At 34.2% G+C, this 13,899-nt stretch overlaps 3 protein-coding genes across 4 annotated transcripts in view; all 3 read left to right on the forward strand.

Annotated features, from left to right (window-relative positions):
- Positions 1-2,759: 2,759 nt before the first annotated feature.
- Positions 2,760-4,652, forward strand: LOC21388502 (putative NAC domain-containing protein 94). Its single transcript, XM_024171721.1, has 3 exons — positions 2,760-2,943; positions 3,047-3,378; positions 3,993-4,652. The coding sequence occupies exons 1-3, from the start codon at positions 2,760-2,762 to the stop codon at positions 4,650-4,652; spliced, it is 1,176 nt and encodes a 391-aa protein (XP_024027489.1).
- Positions 4,653-6,260: 1,608 nt separating this feature from the next.
- LOC21388503 (ADP-ribosylation factor-like protein 8c) lies at positions 6,261-10,021 on the forward strand. The gene is made up of 6 exons (XM_010107335.2): positions 6,261-6,548; positions 8,124-8,205; positions 8,288-8,320; positions 8,624-8,745; positions 9,398-9,559; positions 9,692-10,021. Exons 1-6 carry the CDS (start codon positions 6,511-6,513, stop codon positions 9,807-9,809), a joined length of 555 nt encoding a protein of 184 aa, XP_010105637.2. The 5' UTR covers positions 6,261-6,510; the 3' UTR covers positions 9,810-10,021.
- A 2,015-nt stretch (positions 10,022-12,036) lies between these two features.
- Positions 12,037-13,899, forward strand: part of LOC21388504 (mitochondrial import inner membrane translocase subunit TIM44-2) — a 4,100-nt gene continuing 2,237 nt past the window's right edge. Inside the window, exons 1-5 of one of the 2 annotated variants that reach the window (XM_024171709.1) lie at positions 12,037-12,153; positions 12,269-12,378; positions 12,741-12,824; positions 12,969-13,044; positions 13,422-13,871. In XM_024171709.1, the coding sequence (XP_024027477.1) occupies positions 12,073-12,153; positions 12,269-12,378; positions 12,741-12,824; positions 12,969-13,044; positions 13,422-13,871 (801 nt within the window). In that variant the 5' untranslated portion in view covers positions 12,037-12,072. The remainder of the gene's footprint in view (positions 12,154-12,268; positions 12,379-12,740; positions 12,825-12,968; positions 13,045-13,421; positions 13,872-13,899) is intronic. The other variant, XM_010107336.2, reaches the window with a different exon arrangement.

Raw genomic sequence — 13,899 nt, forward strand, 5'->3', positions numbered from 1 at the left:
CGGGGTGGGAAGTACTTCTTCCGACCCCACCCCGTCACGAATTGAGGACTAAATTTTATACCCATTCCCGATAATTGTTTCCCATCGTCACCCCATTTTAAGTGAGTCCTCGCCTCTGTTGAGAATATTGCCATCCCTAATTCCACTATTACTTTGGAGTCCCCAGTTGGCCATATTTAAAACTAAAGATCTTCAACCTATTTATTATTGCTTCCTCTCTTGTTATCCACACGGCAGACATGAATTTAGCAAACTTAGGCAATGGACTTAACTGATTAGTTCAAAATAAAGCGCAGTGATTTTTGCAACACCAATTATTAACTTGGGAAGTTTTCTTCTTTAACTTGGTAGTAAAAGGACAAAATTTCCCATAGGTTTTGTTGAGCAATATAGTGAAAAACATGGGTACAATTGTCTTTCTAGCAAATTGAAGTTAAGACTTCCCAAGTCCCCAACCTTTGGAAGAAATGCGGCTTCTCAAAACCGGTGTCCAGCATTACCAAAAAAAAGTTCTTAAGTTTAGGAATTTCATTTTCCAATGTTCTTAAAATCAAGGGCTTTTATATTTAAAAAAAAAAAAAAAAATCAAGTGCAATTAATCTACGCTCTTTCCTTTTCTTATACCTTGGTAAGCAATGATAGATTTGAGTACCAAAAGATACCTTATATCTCTAAGCCAAATAGAAAGGGTAATATTTGGCTTATGTTAAGCAATAATCATTCCTCAATTTTTTTTTTTTTTCCTTTTCTCATGTTCCCAATTCACGTTTAGTGTTACGAAACAAAGCGAAGGGTCAAAGTTTCACTAATCCCATTGAAATTCAATCTAATATTGATTTTACCCTTCTCATCAGCTTATTCCTAGCATATCTTTACAAACATTTAATTTTATTTTACCTCCAAGAATTTGTGCAACTTATTTTTTGAACTTGAGAGTAAGGGATTCGAACTCGTTCACTTTACGGTGACATCAAGTGTGATATTACCACTAGACTATACCTGTAACCACAAATTTGTACAACTTACGATGTCAAATGATATGATAAATCTACTTTACAATATAGTTGTTCAACTGTCATTCTTACACGTTGTTCAACCATCCATTCTTATTTCTCTGATAATAATTCAACCATCAACTTCGAAACAAAATTAAGCCCAAGCACATGTGTGCCTGAATTTGTCAAGAACCTATTTGCATTACTAATAATCATTTTAGTTCATGTTTGTTCGTATTTGATTGGGAGAATTCTCCAGTAGAATTTAAAAGAAATATTTCTACTGGCTAATGATAGCGGGTAAGATTATTGCTCGTATCAGAATTATATCATAGTAAAAGATTATACATCTAATAAAATTCGATGAAAATCTTATAGTGGTAGAACTAAGAGGAACCGCCCCTACCAAAGATAATATTTATGGCGATGAAAGTTAATGAGAGGAGTATATATAAAGCAGATGTTAAGGGGCACTAATAAGCTCCAAATGTTATTTACTATGTTCTAAAGTAGTAAATGGGCCCCATAAGTCCTATTATCAGACTTTAAGGCATCGTTTATTTCACCGATTCGAATTTTCAGTTTTAAGTTTCTACAGTAAAAAGCTCTCAGAAAATGCCATATCTAACTTTTTCTGCTACAGTAAAAAGCTTTAAAAAAATGTCACATCTCAACTCAAATTGAAAACTCGAATCCGCGAAGTGAACGCTTAAATCACTCAGGGGAGGATATATCTTCATTTTGATTTCTGACACGTGACATTCATGGACAGGGCAGAATAAGGGAATAGAAGTTTTGGGAATAATGAATGAAAATATTTGGCTTCTTTGGAACGTTGGGATGCCAAAAATGATAGTTGTCCTAAAAGGGGTCTAAGAGGAATTTTCAGGAGAAATGCAGAGAATCTGATCTCTTATTACATTGACTATTAACTTGAGCTTTTTCCTTGAAAGCTGATCCATTTAATATGGTTTGCATTGAAACTAAGGTTCGATTAAATTTTAAAAATAATTCAAAAAGGAAACTTATTTATTTATTTAAAAAAAAAAAAAAACAATAAGACTGTGACATGGAACCTTGGTTTGCTATTTTGTCTTGTGGATAAATAAGAAAGAGGCTTCTATTTGAGTTTTATTTTAAGTCCCAACACATCTCTTATTTTTTGTAGTCCTCTTTGAGATCCTTAATTTGGACCAAGCACATATAAACAAGGGGTGTTCTAAGAAATTACAAAAGAACACAAAAGTCCTATTCTCTCGACTTGGGGTTCTTTACTTGTTTTATTTAATATACGTACATATATATATATATACACACATACATACATACATACATACATGTATATATATAGGTCTTGTTAAGTCTCAGAGTCTTAATTCCCACCATACACGTTCTTTCCTTAGTCTTCTTCCCGAAATGGCGGCTCAAGCTTCGGAAATAAACCCCCTTCTTGGGAGGCAGATTTTGGCTTGTCCAAAGTGAACCGTACAAACCATAACTAGTTTTGTGTTTCATGTTCAAACTCTACACCAACCATTAGTGGTATTCTTTCTCTCTTTTAGGCACATAAATACTATTATAACTCAAAAGGGGTCTTGGTTTAGCTTTTCCCAAAACTTTTGTTTTCTTTGTTCAATTAATAAAAGTACAAACTAGCCCCCACCACAGAACATGTGCTAGGTGAGAGTTGCAACCAAGTTTGCTGATCTTTGCATCTTTCACCTCCTGATTTGAACTCACAAGAGAGAGAATCAGGAGAAAAACATGGAAGAAAAGAGTGAGATATTGGACAAGGTTGATGATGTGATGTTGCCGGGTTTTCGGTTTCATCCAACAGATGAGGAGCTTGTTGGGTTTTACCTCAGGAGAAAAGTTCAGCAACAGCCTCTTTCTATTGAGCTCATCAAGCAAGTTGACATTTACAAATATGATCCTTGGGACCTTCCAAGTGAGATAATACTTCACTAAACACTTGTTTGTTCGCTTCTTTTTACCTTTGTTAATATGCTTGAGTATTAACTATTTTTTATGGTCACTTTTGGTTCAAGAAGAGCTGGCAAGTACAGGAGAGAAAGAGTGGTACTTCTACTGCCCAAGAGACAGGAAATACAGGAATAGTGTGCGGCCGAATAGAGTCACCGGAATGGGGTTTTGGAAAGCTACGGGGACAGACAGGCCTATTTACTCCTCTGATGGAAGCAAGTGTATTGGTTTGAAGAAGTCCCTTGTGTTCTACAGAGGCAGGGCTGCTAAAGGCTTCAAAACTGACTGGATGATGCACGAGTTTCGGTTGCCTTCTTCTTCTTCGTCGTCTGTTTCCGACTCGCAGTTGCAGGCACCATCACCGCCCAAGAGGCTTTTGGACAAAAGCTTTCCTGCCCAAGTAAGCATATTTTGATCTTAATCAACCTTCTCTCTATGGTTTTTCCAAAGGAAAAGTTACAGAACACTCCCCTTAAGTCCAAGTGAAATGCAGTTTTTGATCATGCATTTGGAAATTACAAAAGAAACCTTTAAATCACCTTTTTTTTTTTTTGAATATTCGATGCTTTGGTGCAATATTTGGCTAAATTTTGAAGTGAAGATTGCCATTAAATAAGGTTAAGAATTAGTTGTGAAGAAGAGGATTTGTCAAGATAAACTTGATTGTGATTTTAATTAAAAGCTCTTTAGGAAAGTCAAAGCTCTTCTAGGAGCCAGTTGAACAGTTTCAGAAGTAACTTTGGATCTAGGAAACCGAAAACAACTTCTGACAAGCAATGCTAAACACACACTTTCTATTTTGTCTAATGTTATGACATTCCAATAGAGGAAAATAATTTTAGAAGAATTGATACTTTAAAGTGGTGTTTTTGCAATGTCTGAGGCACAAGATTAAATGTCAAGTTCCACTTAGCTGAATACAGGGACGAATTTAATCTTTCCCCTTATTCAAATTCATTAGTTAGTTCAGAGTGATTGATTATTGCTTTTGTTTTGTCCTTGAACCGAAAGCAGGACTCATGGGCAATTTGCAGGATATTTAAGAAAACAAACTCCTTGGCACAGAGAGCTCTTTCTCATTCTTGGATCTCTCCTATGCCACCGGAGATCGCAGCACCGGAAATGTTCGCTCAAGGCAGCGCGCACTGCACAGAACTCGGTCCAACTGAGAGAGGATCATCCATCCATTTATGCTGTAATAGTGACTTACAACAACAACAACAACAGCAACTAAACTCCATAACCAGTTTCTCTGCTCCTGATAATATTCATACCCTACCTTATAGGCCAATTAGTCCTGCAGCCACTAAAGCACCCTTCTTTCCCTTCTCAAATGGAGAAATCCCAAGTGGGTTTATGTTCTCTCCAGTGGAAGATTCTGGAAACACCAAATCCACACTTGATGAAGCTTCCATGCTTTTGAACCCGGTCGTGATTGATGGCCTACAGTCACAGCACCAATTAAGTGGATTCCTAATAAGCCTGCCACATGATGTGCAAGAGAAATTGGACACAGAAGAAGGAGATTTAGAAAATCTGAAGAGAACCACAGGAGCAGCTCAGGTGAATAATAACCAATGGGGAACAATCCGGTCCATCGGGTTCCCTTTCGGTTTGCCTCCTGCAAATGATGCTTGGCAGCCTATTCTGCCATGGGATTCCACAAACAATTAGTTTCCACAAACAAATGCTACAATTAGTTTGCTTGATACACAAGGAAAAAAAAAATCTAAGGTACTAGGTCGGTACCGGTATCCATTCCGCTCTTGGATCAAGGTAGATTTTCATGATCCAACGGTTCGAAATGACTCATGAGTACCGGTACCGATTTGGTACCTCTGATGATTCAATGAAAATTAGCTATATTTTTCTTGGTTTATCATGTTTCAGATGCTATTATGTCCTGTTTTCCTTATCATTGTACAGCTTTCTTCATTCCATTTATACAATTAGGCGATATATTGTTTGTTGTTATAATCTCGTGTCATTTGTTTTCCCATCTTGTACTTTACCTAAGAGTAAATAATTTCAACTTGAATTATATTTTTCTGCTTCTATTTGAGTGAAAATGCACACATACAATGAAAGAGAGAGAAATAATAAAAGCATTAAACACTGCCACAAGGAATAAACAAATATGAATTTGATGGAGGAGATCCAAACTAAATTAACACTACTTCCTAGTATTTTTGGTTTGTTTCAAGGTTAAAATTGAAAGAAAACAAATATAATAAGGTTTTGGAGCTAAATGTATAAAGAGTAAATCTGTGAACCACAACAACTTGACATGCGGTCATTTGAAGATAGATTTAAGGGGGGGAAAAGAGAAGAAAAGAGAAAAAGAAACCCGTTTTATACTTTCTCAAAAGAGTGTTTCTTTGACAAGAAAATAATTAACTTTCCTTGTATAGTCTGTAGGCATTCAACATCCCATAATGGGCGTGGCGTTAGACAAAAAGAAACAAAATACAAACTAGTCAGAAAACGACAGGAACTGAATAAACGACCGTAGAAAAACGACATCAACCTCAAACCTCAAACAAGAGTTCAGAAAAGCGAAAACAACCTTAAAACTAATATTGCGGAATCGAGATCAATAACCAAGACGACAATAAAAAGGAGAAACGAAAATAGATATAAATCGAGATTTCCTCAAAACAACGGCAGTGGTGGTGGAAACCGATACCATTCATAAACACGAAATAAACCTTAGAAACGACATAAATTGGGAAAGGCCACAAAAGGCTTGAAAATGTCGGTACGAAAGATGACATAAAAAAAAAAAGAACGCTTTCAAAAAAAAAAAAAAAAAGAAAGAAGAAAGAAAGAAAGAAAAAGAACTCCACTACTTTGGCTGATGAAAAAAAAAAGATAAGATTAACTAAAATTCCACAACTTGATTTAGAAAATTAGTGTTCGATTGTATATTTTTGTGGAAAATTAAGTTTAATTTACTTATAAATCATATTGGTGCTTTTCAAAAAAAAATAAATCATATTGGTGAATAATTATTCTCACCAAAATAAAAGTTACGCTCTATGACAAATTTATATGAGTGAAATTGAAAAATAAATAATTTTTTAAAAAACATATTCAATTACATGATTATATAACAACTATTATAAATTTTTGCACAGTAACTATTATAAGATTTTTTTTTTTTGCTATTTTTAAAGTATTTAAACTTGTTTATTATATTTTAACATTCACTAATAAAATCACGTAACGTTGAAATAAATAAAAAAATCCTCTAAAAAAAATGTTGTTTGTTGGTGGCGGGGCCAACCCAAAATTTAACATCGGGTTCGGAATATCCCATGAATATCGATTAACCTCTTTTTTGAAAAAAAATAAAAATAAAATTGTGAAGCGAATCCAGCGGTGGTATCAACAGCTACCAGAAAACGGACAGAAACACGACAACGTCGTAAAAGATTCTTTTTCAGTCGGCGAAGTTTCCTTTCCCCTTTAACCAAACAAAAATTAGGGCTTTCCTTGTTCAATCCATCTCTCTTCTCGGACGACACTCAAAATGGGATTGTGGGATTCTTTTCTCAATTGGCTCCGGAGGTAATACTTTCTTCCTTTTCTTCTTTTAATTTAATTTAATTTTTCCGGTTAAATTTGTGGGCTTTGTTTTGATTTAGTTCTACTTGCTTGGGATTCTCTCAATTTCTGTTTGTTTCCTTAGAAAGCTATGGATACATAGGTGGTAGTGGTGGAAGAAATTAACTTCTTATTTTAATTTTAGCTTTTCTTCACCCACAAAAATAAAAAAGGGCGAAACTTTCATTCGTGAAAGAGAAAAAGGAATTTAGGTTCATAGATTATTGAATTTCGGTCGTTGCCCTTGTAATAATAATGTGAAGTTTTCACTAGTTGCTGGTTTCATTCTTTGATATATATATATATATATATATATGAGTGTGTGTGTGTGTGTATGTACGCATGTTTATGAGTAGTTAGGATGTTCAATGAGGAAATTAGATTCCTTACGGTGTAATAATGGGGGTGAGCTGGATTGTAGACATGACTTCAAAGCATAAGAACTCCGCAGAATCACCCTTAAAAAAGAAGAAGAGAGAGAGTAGGTTCAGTTGAGCTCTTAATAAGCGTAATATTTTAGTTTTATGAATGATTAAGAGGAAAAAAAAAAAAAAAGAAGATAAATGTGGTGATGTGTTTGCAGGCTAGCCTGGTGGTTAAGAGGATTTGGGATTGGTGAGCAAGAGGAGGGTGGTTGGTTATTGAGATTTTGTACAAAGAAAGACATAGTGGTTTTATACGAAAATAAGTTAGAGGAATTGCACTGTTTTGTTTATTGTTCGGGTTATTTCTTATTTGGCTGGAGTGAACCAATAGGAGCTTTGCTACGTAGAGAACGTAGATTTTCTACGGGATAGAATTCAATTGTGTGTCTCCTTGTGGGTTTCTTCTTTGAAGGGCTTTCGGGACGTGTCTCTATCTTTTCATTTGTTGGATTGGAGTGGACTAAGTTGTTCTGGTGCTTTGTCTGGTTCTCCACTTCACCTTTCTCGACTTAAACACCCCCTTTCATTGTTAGTATTCTCCATAGGTTGAGCCACAATCACCTTTTCCTAGAGGTTCCGAACAAGCCCTCATTACAAAATTATATAAATCGAGTAGGTATCAAATCAATCGTTTTATGCCTGCTCACCACATATTCTGAGCGGTGTCCTTTATATCTATCCCAATCCAATGGCCTTGCATGTGCTAGTTGACCTCTAGAACTGTAATCTTTTTATTCTTGGATTTGTTCATATCATGGAATAATTTTCAGCAATTTATTAGCCTCTGCTTGCAATGAGCAGGCTAGCAGAGAAAAGAAGACAAAAAGGTGCTGATTTTTAAGAGAAACAAAAGAGCTAATGAAGAATTGGATTAGTCTTTGTTGAAATTACCCATTTTTAACTCAAAATAATTGACCTTGCTATCAGCTTTTGTCAAGGCTCTTTGCACTGCTAAATGCTTAATTTGTTGAGTTGCATTATTTGTGATATTGTTTAACTTCAATATCTTGCTCACGTTTCCCTTTCTGGTAAGGTTTGGTAGAAAAGTTTCTTTTCTTTAATGATTAGTTTGCTAACTTTTTTCCCTCCTTATTACCATTTATCTTCGCGCCAGCCTATTCTTTAAACAGGAAATGGAACTTTCATTAGTAGGTCTTCAGAATGCGGGGAAGACGTCTCTTGTAAATTCCATTGCCGTAAGTAGCAAGAAAAACTCTGCAAAAACTTTCTGGTATATTTAGTGGCTTCTCTGACATTAATCCTTTGGTGTTTCACCAGACCGGGGGCTACAGTGAGGACATGATTCCAACTGTAAGTATCATGACTTGACACTTAGGGTGGGTTATTTATGAAAGTATTAGGTGCAAGGGTTTTTCTTTTTCCTTAAAAATAAAAAGTTACAACCTTTTCTTATTTCTTTGGTATTTTATTTAGTAAGGCTTTTGTTCTCCTTTTTAACTTTCTCTTGATTATTTTAGTGAACTTTTCTTTCTTTATATTAAAAAAAATTGTTTCTTTTTTTCAACAAGATTATTTTTCCTTACCTTAACCAATTATGGATTAAGCATTTATGGTGCTAAAATGATATCTTACTAAAACATTCTCAATTACCAGGTTGGATTCAACATGAAGAAAGTTACAAAGGGAAATGTCACAATTAAACTTTGGGACCTTGGAGGGCAAAGGAGGTTCCGTTCGATGTGGGAGCGTTATTGTCGTGGTGTCTCCGCAATTGTGTAACGCCTTCTCTCCCGTCAAGACTCATCTCTTTTAAATTCTATGAATAAGTATTAGGGCGTAAAAAATATTCATTCATTGCTCTACTTGCTTTCATTCAGTGCTCTATTTGCTTTCAAAGAAATAACTGATTTCCTGCTGTAGGCAAGAAGATTAACATCTTGGTTCTAGAAAATAAATCCAGTTTTAAACTGAGCTAACGTCAGATTATAAGTATTTTCATTCTCTTATACAAGTGGAAGACTGGTATCAATAGCAAATCATGTGGTTGACATAAAAGCTAATCACTTTTGCTTTCACCCCTTTATTTGGGTTTTTTATGAAGCAAACTATAGTCGAAAGCCTCGACCTAAATAATGAATTAATGATCTACACAAGCTTTTTCAGCTCTTTTCTTGACAAGTATAATTGAAAGTGAGCCTCATAAGCTGTGTAACGGCAGAAGAGAAAAGCTTTCTTGCCTTTCTTTCTAGTTTGTTTCTTTTTTTTTTTTTCCCCCCCTATCATCTTTAACATCCTAAAATGCGCCCCACCTTATACAGCTTTGTATAGTTTTGGTATTCAGATTTATGTTTGATTTGGATATCAGCTGTGGCGTCTTTCAATCTTTATACTGTGTAGCCAGTCCTCTTATACCGAGTATTATGGCAGGTATGTTGTTGATGCTGCTGACAGAGACAGTGTTCCAATATCTCGAAGCGAGCTACATGACCTCTTGATGAAGCCTTCACTAACGGGAATTCCTTTACTTGTTCTCGGCAATAAAATCGATAAGTCAGAGGCTCTTACCAAGCAAGCCTTGGTCGAACAGCTGTGAGTTAAGCAAATCCTCACCACAAGTTTGCTTCATTAGTCCCCATAACACTAGATGATAGTAGTAATAACTTCTTTGTTGCTTGCGTAAAATCCATGTCGATCTTAATGTCTTCTTTTGGGTGGTTTCAGAGGTCTTGACTCAGTCGGGGACAGAGAGGTTTGCTGCTACATGATCTCATGCAAGGATTCGATCAATATCGATGTGGTTATTGACTGGCTTATCAAACACTCAAAAACAGCAAATTGATCCCATTATTTGGGGTGCTGTGGTTAAAATTCAAGCAATGTTGAAGTTCGAGTTTTTAAACCGAGACGTAAATCGCCGGAAGAAATGATCTCTTCTCGCTGGATTCCTCAGCATTGGTTGGCTTTATCTGTGCACTATACATGTGTTGATGGATCTGTAAAGTGTACTTTGATGGTGGAAGGAAGTTTTTTATGTATTCCTTTTTTTAACTCCGTTTTCTCTGTTGCGATGTAATGGTTGTGTTTCGAGTTGTATTTCACGTTTTTTGAGAAAGAAAAAAATAAAAACATGAGAGAAACGGTGTTTGGCATAATTAAAGATAAAAAGTGAAAATGAAAACGATATTTTGGTTTAGTATAAAATGTGAGAGAAATGAAAAATAATTTTTAGTCGTTATTTATTTTTTGTTTTTGTTTTCGTTTTCTTTTCTCTCGAGTATAAAGAGACATTAATGAATTTTTTTATATTGAAAATAATCGTTTGATAAAATTATCAAATGCATTTTTAAAAATAATTTTTATCTGAGATTGAAAACGTTTTTATTTTTATTTTTATATAAAAAATAAAATCATTTTAGAACGAGTTTTAAATGTACCCGATTAATATCTTTATTTTTAAAAGTTGTGAAAAAAATTAGGAAAACTATATATTTTTGGCTCCCAAAAATCGCATTTTGTTTCATTGTCAGGTTATTCTTTTCCCAAACCCCCCATGAGTAACTTTTTTTTTTTTTTTTTATCATCGCTTGTTTAGTTTTCCATAAAATCTTAAATAAAAGCTCCATCCAAGTTTTAATTTTTCTTTTCAAATTTATAGCATCGTATCTCGTCTATTAATGTTTGGAAGTGCACTTGGATATTTTCGCCCACTAAAAAAAAAGAGTCTTTATTTTCTGATTCGAATCATGGTTCGTGATTTGTTACAGTATTTTCTCTCATAAAAATACACGTAAATAAAAAATAATTCTAATCACATAATTTGAATTCATAAACCAAACGCCACATAAGATTCAAAACAAAAGTTAACAATTCTCTTTAAGAAGAGAGAGAAATCCAATGGTTACAATTTATTTTTTAATACGCTAAATTATGGGCGCAAACAGTTGAAATTGAAAGGAATATGAGTATAACTATTACCCACTTTATATAAATGCTGATGTTTTTTCTAATAAAATAGATAAATGCATTGCAATTATATTAGACCATATCCAATATAAATGTTAATATTAATTATATATTTAGCATCAAAAAGTATAATATGATATGTTATTTTATTTTTATTCCAATGTATAATGTTATTTATAATGTTAAATCTACTATTTTTTATAATTATTAAGTTTTAAAAGTTGTAAAAGTAAATTTTTATTTTTAAAATAATTAAAAAATGTATAAATTTCATTGATTACATGAAAACAGTAAACATTTCAATCAATAGTAATTAAATGCTAAATTTTTTATATGCTATATACTTAGTGAGAAAATTTGACACAAAGTACAACATATAGAAAATTTAAAAAATAAATAAATAAATAGCATTGCATTAGAGAGTGTTTTTTACACTCAAATATTAAATTTATAATTAGCACATTAATTATAATATTGAATTGGAGATGTTCTTAGACCATGTGTATAATTCGTAAATTTTTCATTAAATTGGGTAACTGTCATTTTCCTCTAACTTATATTAGAGATGGTGTAAAATTAACACTAATCTAAATCTGCAACAACTACATTACACTTATTAGGCTAACGACCATTTTTTTGTTAATGAATATGTTTCACGACCATTTTTTTATTAATGAATATGTTTCTCAAAATTTTCTTATACATGAATATAGACCAGTTAAAACAATTCGCTAGGAGAGTGAAGAAAACGAAAATTGAAGCAAAATAAGCCGTAACTGAAATATTTTCGTGGTAAACTTTCCTTTTTTTTTTTTTTTTGGTAAATGCAGTATTTATATGATATGCTGTTTCTACTTTAAATAATTTTAAAATCTCATATTTAGTTTTTAGTTTCAAAAATGTGTTATTTACTGCCATTTTCCTTCCCCACGCATTTTGGGTAAAAGGAAAAGACGTGAACGCCATGTCGTTTGTTGGGCCGACCTAATGAACACACTATCATCGGGCCCATTTATGCACATTGGCCCAAAAATTGAAAGAGGCATAAACCCTAACGGAGTCCTCTCTTTCTTCCCTTCTTTCTCTTCCGAAAATTTTCCCGAGAAACCAGTGTCCTCGAAATTTTCTTAATTCTTTTCATGGCCGGTAGAAAGCTGGTTCGAGATTATTTGCTTTCCAAGTCACGCCTCTTTCTTCAGCTCACGCACTCTCAACCACAGGTAGCTTCTTCCAACGAATTTTCAGCTTAGAAAAATTATTACTTTTCTTTTCTTTCTTTCTTTCTTTCTTTCTTTTCAGTCCAAATTTTTTATATTTATGGTGATTTTTCTAAAGCAGGCCTCGAGTTCGAGATTACTGTTGCCTCCGGCAAATGGGTTTTCTGGGAATCGTCGTTTCAGTGTATTCAATGAATTTTCTAAGCAAGTGAAAGGCGAAGCGAATAAGTAATTTATCTCTATTCTTATATAAGTCGGTTTTATATATTTGGCATTGTTTGGTCTTTGTTATGTACCTAGAGTACTATTGTTCTTTTAAATAAAGCTCAAGTCTTTATAGTGTTTTGACTGATGGTTAGAGCCTAAAGCAATTCTTAGTTTAGCTAAGATTGATTGAGGCATGTATTATATGTCCCATGTATATTTGATTGAGATATGCAAGACTTTTCATTTTCTTCTCTATTTTTGGTATAAGCTTTTCAATTGCGAGGAATATTGCTATGCTTTCTTTAGTTATTTGATCCTTTTAGAGGCTCCTTTTGTATTTTCATAGTGATTGGATGTTTTGGACATTTTTCTTATGTTGGCAGGAATTCAGAATTTCAACAGTCAGTTAAGGAGTTGAAGGACAAAGCACGAGAGCTAAAAGGAGTGAAAGAAGACCTGAAAGTTAGGTAATTTTTCCTTTTCTTTGTTATGATCATTTTGGTTTTGTGTTCTTTCGGCATTTTATTTTATAGGCTGAGACATACCGTTGTATGTCAAGGCTGGGTGGACACTTCAATGGAGGCCCTGAGATGGTGAAATGGCGAATGCAGAACAAAGCAGACTACTGAGCAGCTTTACAAGCAGGTGGATGGCGCGTGGACAGAGGCCGAAGCAAAAGCGAAGATGGTTCGTTTTGAATAGACTTTTTAATAAGTTTTTATGTTACTGCTTTTCTTATGGATACGACTGTTTTCCTTTTTCTTTCTGTTTTCAATGTTTTAATATATCATTTTCTCTTACATCTTATGTCTGTAGACATAGGAGGCATGAGTATGTCATAAATGCACGTATCTGAAGGTAGTGTAGTAGGAACTAGGGCCACCTTTTGCGGAAGTATTCCCTAGTTTGTTATCTCTGCTCCTGCATTAGCGTTATTAATTTTTTTCTTTTTCTAGTGCAAACTAGGTATTTTTGCAATGCTACATGTTATGATGTCTAGTTCGTGCGCTTTCATAAGTGGTTGAAGAAATCAATTGGTTGTTAATTCGTTATTATACTTGTAGGTTTCTGCAAATTTGAAGGAGAAGATTTCTGCTGCCACAGAAGACGTGAAAGGAACTTTAGGAATTGGGAAGGAGGAGGCTGCCGGAACGTCAGCTAAAACGGGTGAAAACGTTAAAGACGGATCCAAGGCCTCGGATGGGGAACAGGCAACCAAGCAGTCAGATTCTGATGATACTGCAGAAACATTATTTGGAAAATATAAATCAAGGATTTCTACCTCAAATGCTTCCTCAGCATTCCAAAGATTCAAGGAAGCAAAGTTCATAGATTTAGCAAAGAAGGGATATGATATTGTAAAGGATGAGTTGAGCAGCAATCCAAAAAAGAGAAAGCATCTACAGCATGACCCTTCTTCTTCAAAAGTTGAAAGAAGCACGAGAACAGAAGTTGTTTTTGTGCCCTCAAAGCAGTCTCCATTGAATAAGAAGTGGGAAGCATTCAAAAATAAGGTCAAATATATATATATATATATATTCC

This window comes from Morus notabilis, unplaced genomic scaffold (genome assembly GCF_000414095.1).
Source record: "Morus notabilis unplaced genomic scaffold, ASM41409v2 Scaffold1934, whole genome shotgun sequence".
NCBI lineage: Eukaryota > Viridiplantae > Streptophyta > Magnoliopsida > Rosales > Moraceae > Morus > Morus notabilis.